This window comes from Chanos chanos, chromosome 7 (genome assembly GCF_902362185.1).
Source record: "Chanos chanos chromosome 7, fChaCha1.1, whole genome shotgun sequence".
Lineage (NCBI taxonomy): Eukaryota > Metazoa > Chordata > Actinopteri > Gonorynchiformes > Chanidae > Chanos > Chanos chanos.
In genome coordinates, this window is record NC_044501.1 from 43835801 (window position 1) to 43846774 (window position 10974).

The 10974-nt window shown below is 41.9% G+C and overlaps 1 protein-coding gene across 1 annotated transcript; it reads left to right on the top strand.

The window, feature by feature from the left end:
• The first annotated feature begins 4385 nt into the window (after nt 1–4385).
• Nucleotides 4386–8146, top strand: LOC115816434 (C-type mannose receptor 2-like). Its single transcript, XM_030779387.1, has 5 exons — nt 4386–4538; nt 5300–5462; nt 5943–6296; nt 6463–6825; nt 8124–8146. The coding sequence occupies exons 1-5, from the start codon at nt 4386–4388 to the stop codon at nt 8144–8146; spliced, it is 1056 nt and encodes a 351-aa protein (XP_030635247.1).
• Nucleotides 8147–10974: the final 2828 nt, after the last annotated feature.

Genomic DNA, 10974 nt, shown 5'->3' on the forward strand with positions numbered 1-10974 from the left:
CAATCTATGCCCGAGAACCCTCCAGATCTGCTCCTTTGCCTAGTAAAGAGCTATTAGCAAAAGGCTTGGCTAAACAGATAAGTTTTCAGCCTTGACTTAAACATAGAGACTGTGTCTGAGTCTCGAACATTAATTGGGAGGCTATTCCATAACTGTGGGGCTCTGTAAGAGAAGGCTCTGCCCCCTGCTGTAGCCATCATAACTCGAGGTACCAACAAATAGCCTGCACCTTTTGATCTAAGTAGGCGTGGTGGATCATAAAAGACCAGGAGTTCGCGCAGGTACTGTGGCGCAAGACCATTTAATGCTCTATATGTTAATAGTAAGATTTTATAATCAATACGAGATTTGACTGGGAGCCAGTGCAGTGTGGATAAGATAGGGGTGATGTGATCATATTTTTTGGTTCTAGTAAGAACTCTGGCTGCTGCATTCTGAACTAACTGTAGCTTATTTATACACCTAGTAGAGCATCCAGACAGTAAGGCATTACAGTAGTCTAATCTAGAGGTAATGAAAGCATGAACCAATTTTTCAGCATCTTGAAATGACAATGCATTTCTTATCTTGTTAATATTTCTAAGATGAAAGAAGGCTATCCTGGTAATATTATCTACATGAGCTTCAAATGAAAGACTGGGGTCAATAATTACACCAAGATCTTTTACTGCTGCACCTAATGAAAGAGAAAGGCCATCCAGAGTAACTATGTGGTCGGAAAGCTTACTCCTAGCTGCATGTGATCCTAGTACAAGTACTTCTGTTTTTTCAGTGTTGAGTGAGAGGAAATTCGTAAGCATCCAGTGCCTAATATCCTTTAGACATTCCTCAATTTTGTTAAGTTGGTGTCTCTCGTCTGGCTTCGCTGAGACATACAACTGTGTGTCATCAGCATAGCAGTGGAAGCTAATACCGTGTTTACGAATAACATTACCTAGAGGTAGCATATATAAAGAGAAAAGCAGTGGGCCTAAAACAGAACCTTGTGGGACTCCGAACTTTACCTCAGTATGTGCAGAGGACTCACCATTTACATCAACAAACTGATAACGATCAGTTAAGTAGGACCTAAGCCATAAGAGGGCCGTTCCCTTAACTCCAACAACATTTTCTAGTCTATCAAGGAGAATGGTATGATCAATGGTGTCAAAGGCTGCACTGAGGTCAAGTAGCACAAGCAAGGAGACACAACCCTGATCAGAGGCCAGTAAGAGGTCATTTGCAACTTTAACCAGTGCTGTCTCTGTGCTGTGATGAGGCCTAAATCCTGACTGATACAGTTCATGGATGTTATTCTTATGTAAGTATGAGCATAACTGCTGTGCTACAGCCCTTTCTAGGATCTTGGAAATAAAGGGGAGGTTAGATATTGGCCTGTAGTTGGTCAATGAACAGGGGTCAAGGTCAGGTTTTTTAATTAGGGGTTTGATAACTGCTAGTTTAAAAGATTTAGGTACATAGCCAGTACTAAGGGAGGAATTGATTATTTTTAAAAGCGGTTCGATGACTACTGGCAGTATCTGCTTAAGGAAACGTGTAGGTAAGGGATCTAGTACACAAGTTGGTGATTTTGATGAAGAAATTAGTGAGGTCAATTCGGTCGCCTGAAGGGGAGTAAAACATTCTAATCGCTGATCTGATATAGTAATATTGTTATCTACAGTGTTAGTGATCAAATTATCTGGTTTAAAATTTATAGCCTGGATTGTTTGCCTGATATTTTCAATTTTGCTATTGAAAAAATTCATAAATGCGTCGCCACTGAACATTGATGGTGTGCCTGTTTCCGAGGTGCTTTTATTCCCAGTTAGTTTTGATACGATATTAAATAAAAATCTAGGATTATTTTTGTTGTCTTCTATTAGGGTGGAGAGATACATTGATCTAGCGGCACTAAGAGCTTTTCTATAGCTCAGGAGGCTCTCCTTCCATGCTAACTGGAATACTACCAATTTAGTTTGGCGCCATTTACGTTCTAATTTTCGAGTGGTAAGTTTTAAGGCGTGTGTGTGCTCATTATACCAGGGAGCTAGTTTTTTCTCTCTGATTATTTTCCTTTTAAGTGGGGCCACATTATCTAAGGTGTTGCGGAATGTTAACTCTAAAGATTCAGTTGCCTGATCAAGTTCTGTGGGGTGTGACATTGTTCCAGTCAAAGTTGATAACTCTGGGAGATTATTGATAAAGTTCTGCGTAGTAGCTGGCGTAAACGTACGTTTATTATGATAGCGTGGCGAGCTGCATATATTATTACTAAGAAATATTTTGAATGAGATAAGATAATGATCTGAGATAGCTTCAGATTGTGGAAATGTGACTATACTTCCTACATTTAGTCCGAGTGTTAGTATAAGATCGAGGGTGTGGCCACCATTATGAGTGGGCCCTATGACCGTCTGATTAATCCCTACTGAATCTAGAATGGACACGAACGCTGTTCTCAGAGGGTCCTGTGGGTTATCAAAATGAATGTTAAAGTCTCCGACAATTAGAGCTTTGTCTAAGGAAATAACAAGGTTTGAGATAAAATCTGCAAATTCACAGAGGAATTCAGAGTACGGCCCAGGCGGTCTATAGATAATAATTAGTGTGATAGACTGGGTATTTTTTGTGGCTACATATGTTATGTTTGTATAAAGAACTTCAAACGCATTGAATTTATGTAGAGTTTTTTGTATGATGCCTAGGCTATCATTATAAATAACTGCAACGCCTCCTCCTCTGCTAGTTACACGAGGCTGGTGTATATAACTGTATCCGGGAGGACTAGCTTCATTTAATGCGACGTACTCATTTGGTTTGATCCACGTTTCTGTTAAACACAGTACATTAAACTCCTGATCAGTAATAATTTCATTGACAATGAGCGCTTTAGGAGTAAGAGATCTAATATTTAACAGTCCTAGTTTTAGATCGAAGGTGCTGGCGGTACATTCTGTATGATTTAAATCTATGTTAATTAGATTACTAGAACAAATTCTCTGAGTATTTCTACATTTTCGTATAGGTCGGGGAACAGACACAGTCTCAATATAGTTTAACCTGCAAGGGTGAACAGCTGGTCCTCCGTTCCACGGTCAGGACAGAATCCACATTGTTCCTCCTGGATCTGAGGTTCGACATTCGGACACAGTCTCCTTTCCAGTACCCCACAGTAGGCTTTCCCAGGGAGGCTGAGCAGTGTGATACCCCAATAACTGGAGCACACTCTCCGGTCCCCTTTTTCAAAAATGGAGACCATCACCCCCGTCTGCCACTCCACAGGCACTGTCCCTGACTCCCACGCAACATTAAAGAAGCGTGTCAGCCATGACAGCCCAACAACATCCAAAGCCTTAAGCATTTCAGGGCGGATCTCTTCCATTCCTGGTGCCTTGCCACTTCGGAGTTTTCTAACTGCCTCAGTGACCTCTGCCAGAGAGATGGGTGATGACCCTCCAGGATCTTCTGGCCCTGCCTCCTCTGTGGAGGGCGTGTCGGTCAGGTTTATGAGCTCCTCAAAGTGTTCCTTCCATCGTCCAAACACATCCTCAGTTGAGGTCAGAACCCTCCCAGGCCCTGCCTGCCCCTCCTGAGTCACCAAACGGTTTGCCAGAACCTCTTTTAGGCCAACCCAAAAGTCCTTTTGCTGTTTTTGCTTCCATGACAGATGTCGCTGCAGCCCTTTTGGCATGCTGGTACCTCTCAGCCAATTCCGGAGTCCCCTGTGCTAGCCAAGGTACACTTATGAGCTGCCTTATGCTCAAGCATGGTGTTCGTTATGGACAACACAGAAGTCCAACAACAAAGCGCCATTCGGGTTCAGATTGGGTAGGCCATTCCTCCCAATCACTTCCCTCCAAGTCTCTCCATCATTGCCAACGTGACCATTGAAGTCTCCCAGTAGAACTAAAGAGTCCCCAGATGGTGTCTTCACTAGGACACTTTCCAGTGTATCTAGGAAGGCTGGGTACTCTCAGCTGCTGTTCAGCGCATACGCCGTCACGACAGTCAGAGATTTCCCCCCTGCAACCTGAAGAAACAGTGAGGCGACCTTTTCGTTCACCGGGACAAACTCCAACACAGCAGTGCTCAGTCGGGGGCTAACAAGTAACCCCACACCTGCCCGTCGCCTCTCACCCCAGGCAACTCCGGAGAAGGACAGAGTCCAGCCCCCATCCAGGAGTTTGGTTCCAGAGCCAAGGATTTGCGTAGAAATGAGCCCAACTATATCTAGTTGGTATCACTCCACCTCCCGCACAGGTTCTGGCTCCTTCCCCCCCAGAAAGGTGACATTCCACGTACCAAAAGCCAGTTTCTATACCGTAAGTCCAGTCGGCTGGGGCCCTCGCCCCAACCCGCCACCCTTGTGCCATTGCACCCGGCCCCTATTTCTCCCCTTGCTGATGGTGGGCCCACGAGAGGGTGACCCCACATGGTTCATTCTGGCTGAGCCCAGCCGGGCCCCGTGGCAGGTCCGGCCACCAGGAGCTCGCCTGCGAGCTCCCCTCCCAGGTCTGGCTCCAGGAGGGGGCCCCAGTCTCCCTATTTGGAACGAGGTGCCTGTTTCTATGTGGATGCTGTTCATAAGGGCTTTCAGAATTGCTTTTGGTCTGGCCCCTCACCTGGGACCTTTCTGCCTTGGGTGACCCTACTTGGAGCTACATGCTCCAGGCAGCACAGCTCCCAGGATCACAGGGGCTCACAAACCCCTCCATCACAATAAGATTGCGATTCCAGGAGGGGTTAACCCTATGTAGCTTATGCAAATAAGGGAATTTTATAGCCCAATAATGTAGCATTGGTTTTATCTGTATTTGTTTTGGGTTTATAATGCCAGTACTAAAATGGACCTGTCTGTTATTTAGATCCATCAGAGATGATTTACATCATGCATTTCATTCTCACTCAGTCAGGTCAGTGTAATGTATCTAAGACTGTTTGAGTCTGTGTCTGTGCACCCACACGCATGTTTGTATGTATTATGTGTGGCATGTATATAATATGTAGCAGGAATAAGTAAGAATTAAACATTTTCACGCTGTGTTAATATTGATACATAACATGCAATGATTACTGTTTTAATATTTTCACACAGTGTTTTAACTAAGCCAGCTTAAAATACAGGGACTCTTGATATGTTGGCAATCAGATGCAGGGAGGCATTAACAATAACCTTTTTCATGTATTTTTTGCCTTCAATGTGTCTTTTTGTGTATTTATGTATATTATGGATTTTATGTGCTCTAGTATAGTGACAGTCATGTTAACATTGTTCTGTACAGGACTCTTCATGCTGTCTGCATGTGTTCCTCATCAGTATCACTTTGTGAATAAGTTAAAAACCTGGACTGAAGCACAGACATACTGCAGAGACCACTACACTGACCTGGCCACTATTGAAAACCAAGAGGACACAGATGAGCTGATTAAAACTGTTAAAGGAGATGTTGAGCGTGTTTGGATTGGACTGGAGAAGAGTGGTGATATGAGGTGGCAGTGGTCTCTGGGAGATCCAGCATTCTACAGAGAGGGAGAAATGGAGTTTACAAACTGGCACCCAGGAGAGCCAAATAATCTCAACAATCACCACTGTACTGGGATGAGAGCTCATAGAAAATGGAATAATGAACCATGTAATAAGAAGCAAATGTCTGTGTGTTATGATGGTGATTACTCTTTATACATTATTTTAATGGTCAAAATTATATATGAATTACAGTTTTCTTGCCATGAAATTAAGATATTTGTCAAGTTGAAAGACAAGTTAATAGGACTAAAATGAACCAAAAATCAAATTAATTAGTAAAAAAGTCATATGTATGTGATTATATTTAAAAAAAACAAAAAACAGAACAAAAATAATTAAAAACATTAAAAAAGATGTATGTTTTTAATAAGCTAAATCATGATTGTAAAAATCATAACGAAGTGAAAGGATTAATAAAATCTTTGTCTTCCAGAGAGAAAGGTCAGCAGTGAGAGATACATAGTGATTACTGAGACCAAAACCTGGACAGAAGCTCAGAGCTACTGCAGAGAACATCATACAGACCTGGTCAGTGTGAGGAACCAGACTGAGAATCACATGATATGGAGTTTGATAAAGGACAGTAGCTCTGCCTGGATCGGCCTGTTCATGGACTCATGGAAATGGTCAGATCAGAGTAAATCCTCATTCAGAAACTGGGCACCTGGACAACCTAATAATAAAAGGGGTAATGAGAAGTGTGCTGACATGCAGGTAACTGGTAATAAACCGGGACAATGGCATGATTTGCCATGTGACAATAAAATGCCATTTGTTTGCTATGAAGGTGAGCTGATTCAGTGTAATTTATTGAGATATAACCCTATGTACTGAATACCATGAATAGCTAGAACCAAAGCCGGAGTAATTCTGTGTTGCTCCAAGAACAATTCTGTCATATACTATGGATGGGCTGTCTTTTATTATATTGTAGTTTATTCTAATATTTCTAGACAAGCTGATCCTGATCAATGAGACTCTGACCTGGAGTGAAGCTCTGAATTACTGCAGAGAGCGTCATGTGGACCTGGTCTCAGTTCACTCAGAGAAGATTCAGAAGTGGGTGATGGAGATGGTTGAAAAGGCCTCCACTGATCATGTGTGGCTGGGCTTACATTACAGCTGCACTACGGGCTCCTGGTTTTGGGTGAGTGGACAATCTCTCTGCTACCAGAACTGGGCTCCAGGGAATGGAACTGGGGTGGAAGAATGTAGTAATGGGGGAATTACAGGAGCAGTTGAGTCTGGAGGAAACAAAGAATGGATCAGCTTCTCTGACACTGAGAGATTCAACTTCATCTGCAGCAACTATGAAGGTAAGTGTGTGTGTGTGTGTGTGTGTGCGCGCGTGTGTGTGTGTGTGGTGCTTAAACATTCTGTCATGCTGTTATTTATTCTTTGTTTTATAGAGGACTGAATGGATCAGTGAAGATCCCCTGGGCCTTCTAACTTCAAGTTCCCTGTTGGAAGAGTCGGATATCTGTATATTCTTTTATTTCATAACTTTCATCCTGTTTCAAGAGCGGGATAATGTTTTCGCTTTTTCAGGATTGCTAAATGAAAAGCTTGATTGCATTAGGATTAAATGCGATTTTTTTCCCCCCAGAATTTTATTTACAGTACCTTTTGCAGAAAAAAACCCATAAATGTCTTAGTTGTTGCCTTTTTAACAAAACACTTTGGACCACACTATTCATGTTAATTTAAAATTCTGACATTAAAGCTTTGCTTGGAATCAACTGCTGTCAATTCTGTTTTAATTTTAAACTGTAACTACCAGAGTGATTTGACTTATTATTGTAGCTCTACATATGGCGCTTTTGTCACATTTATACACATGCATGTTTACATGTGGCATGTTTCACAGTTTACAGGGTGACAGGATAAACAGTTAGTAGGTTTTTTACGCACTTTAAGTGGTTCTTTATCTGTAGGTTTCTGTTGATCTGGTGTCCAGCCTACTGAGCTCAGTGTGGTATGGGTCTAAAATGGAAATTAAAATTAAAAGATTAAATTTCTGTGATTGCAAACAAATACAGTGAACAGTGAGCAGTGAATTTGACCTCTGTATTTTAACCCATCCATACACACCAGTAATGAGCACACGCAACCACTAGGCACAGGAGCAGTGGGCAGAACACTGCACCCACTCTCAACTGTGGGAGTGAAGTGCCTTGTCCAAGGGCTCTTCAGCTGTGTTTTCTTACTGGTCCTGGGAATCGGTCACAAGCCCGCTTCTCTAACCGTTAGGCCACGGGCTGTCTAGTCACTGATGCAGGTCGAGGGAAAACAAGGCTGCGAATCTCAGTGGGTTGTAGCTGGGTATCAAGCTCTGGACTCCTAAGGGGCTGGTAATAATTCTTCCTCTAGACTACCTGTCTGGCTGGCAGAGCTCAGTGTTAGGAAACAGTTCAGCTGGAATCTCTGAAAGAAGAAGAACCCTCCTCAGATACCTCTCTCCAAGCTTGCTCATTTAACTGAGGGTTGACTGATCCTTTGACAAGTCGCCAGTCATGTGTTCTTAGGAGTTCCCGCCATAACTCCATATGCCAATGTTTTTGTTTTGGTTTACTGTTTGCATTTTGTGTTGTTGTTGTTATTGTTGTTACTTCAGCTAAGGTGGTTCCCAAAGTGTAGACTGGAACCATGTTACCAAAGTGTGGATCTGAAGCGGTGCCACTTGGCCAAGGTTTACAACAGCATTAATCCTTCAAAGTTCAACCTTAGCAACAGTTTGAGGGGCCTATTAGCGAAACATCAGGGAAAGAGGGCACTACTCACTTGACCATCCCAAAGAGTCTCGGCGGCAGGTCTCAGGAGTGCAGATAAGGGATATTAACACCTAGTCCTACATGTCAGACCTTAGAATGTTTGAACTGCCTTGCCACGTTTGTACATGTTTGTACATGTTCTTAATGCACTATCCACAGGCGATCTTCTCTCTAGATAACCTGATACTGATCAATGAGACTATGACTGCTCAGGTAAACAGTGTTATGGAGGAAAAGACATAGACTTAGAGAGAAAGAGAACTTCACCAACCTTTTGTTGAGTAAAAACGCACTAACAGATATGACAGTAAGAACCTGCGTGAAAGTCACAAGCAGTACATGAAATACACAATCTTTTTTATATTTAAATGGTTTCATCTGAGCAGCAAGAACTCAGTCATCGTCAATGGACACAAATAAACATGAGTACGTTGAGGTGCATATTCATAAGAACGCAACTGGGCAGAGAGGAAGAGCAGATAAGGTAAGAACCTCTGTTGCATTGGAAGAGCAATTTCTTCTTATATCTTTAAATCAACATTTCTTTAATTCACTAACTATTTCACAGCACTTAATCAACACTTACACACACACACACACACACACACACACACACACACACATGTTGTTATAAGTGGCTATAAGAATATTATAAGTCGTACAGAAAAAAGGATGTACTTATTCATACATCCACATCCACTAGATGGCGATGTAGTGATTTATTAGATTAGAGGAGAGCCCTGTATGCAGGGGCATGGAGTTGGGGAGCACATGGTTGATGTCCTGTCAGGGCTGGTGATAAATTTGGGTTTCTATCTCTGAGGAATTTCATGTTGAGCAATATGCATCCACTGCACTAACAGAGTAAAACTGGAGGATATATATATATATATATATATATATATTAGGATATTAAGGATATCACCACCTAAACTAATATGAGTATCATTATACTTGTCATACAACATTTTGACATTAGTTGATATCTGAGCAAACAATGTCTTATTGCAAGGATGAGAGCTGTGCCAATAAACATTGCATACAATGAAAGTACCACTGTCTTGTTTTATGACAATAATCATCCACCTCCCCTCACTTGACCCAACCCCCAACCACCTCTAGCACCTCCCATTTAAATCTGTGCAAAAGAATGGCCACCCCACCTGAGTGATTACTATCATGACTATAATGCATTGAATTCCCCAACTGAGTCTTCCAAAATTTAGCGTCCGACGCACCCGAGTTGGTCTCTTGGAGAAGTACTATATCTGCATCGCTTCCCTCACAAAACAGGAATATGGCTTTTCTCTTCACAACAGCACACATTCCTCTCACATTCAAAGGCAAGACAGTCAATGACCTGGTAACATACTCCATAGCAATAATGGACTGGAATTAACCTCCAGTACAGACAAGAACTTTGGAGAACCGAAGAACTCACCAAAAAAATGGAGAGGTGGATAGAAACCATTAGAAAGTATGACACAGTGTGAAAAGGACTAAATGAAATAAATAGCTTGTAACCCTGGCTTAAATCTCAGTATCCTACAAGGAAGGAGAAGTTAAAAGTGAATAAGAATAATATATGGTTGAAAAATATACGAATAAACTATAAAAGTAATGTAGCCAAAGCATAACCAGTTAGGTAATAGTATATAGCACTGCAGATGTCAAATGCAAAAATTGACCAATTGCACCCAAATAATTAATGGTAGCTCCGCCTACTGGAGAAATGACAATGACACTGGATGTAAATTAATGACATTATGTATATATGAGTATATGAATATTCTCCAGTAAGCATGCCAAGCCGCATCCCAAACGCTTCTTATTGAAAAGAGAATGATGACAGATCTGTTCTTCTTTGGGACTGAGACGATGTGGGATGTCAAGGCCTGCCAGCATGTAGACTGTCATGGATGCCAGGTGCCTAATCGCGCCGGGACGTCTATCACCCTCTCTCTCTCATATCCTCCCTTTCCTTCTTTTTCAAGCCGTGTAATTTTAAAAGAGATTTCCAACTGTAAGGCCGGCACTCCTCCACGGCTACTCTCAGATCTTCCACCCTTAGGGTTTGGATTTCAGCTTACATGTGTTGCAGTTCCTTCTTGTGTTCACCTCAAACATCAGTTGCTGCGCTATAGAAGTTTGCTGCGCTATAGAAGACAGATTCTCGATTTGTTTGTGGTGGTGCCAGTCGTCTTTTTCGATTGCTGAAATCCTTTGGAATGTCACGCCATGCTTGGCAGAGAGCCAAGTTTTTTCAAATCATAAATTTGGAGGGAACACTCATCAGTATAATTCCATTATGTATATATGAGTATATGATATGTCAAACACATTTATTTTATAAAGTGTAACAGATGTGCTATTTAGTGCTGATCTTTTTTTAGCTCTATTTCCGTGAATCCCCACCCACAGAAGTTTACCTTAAGCGCTCTCTTATATGTCACAAATCCAGAAATTCTGGATCGTGTTTTTGCAGTGTGAAACATGACACCACACCTCATTCTTTAGAGCTTGGTTTGATCATGCTCTCTCTCTCTCTCTCTCTCTCTCTCTCTCTCTCTCTTTCTCTCTCTCTTTTGCAGGACACCAGAACAGAGTCCATGTCTTTATTAAACTCTGATTTTTATTTTTAAACTGAATTTTACATGGGATTTAAACAGAATAGAATATGGCAACAGTGGGCTC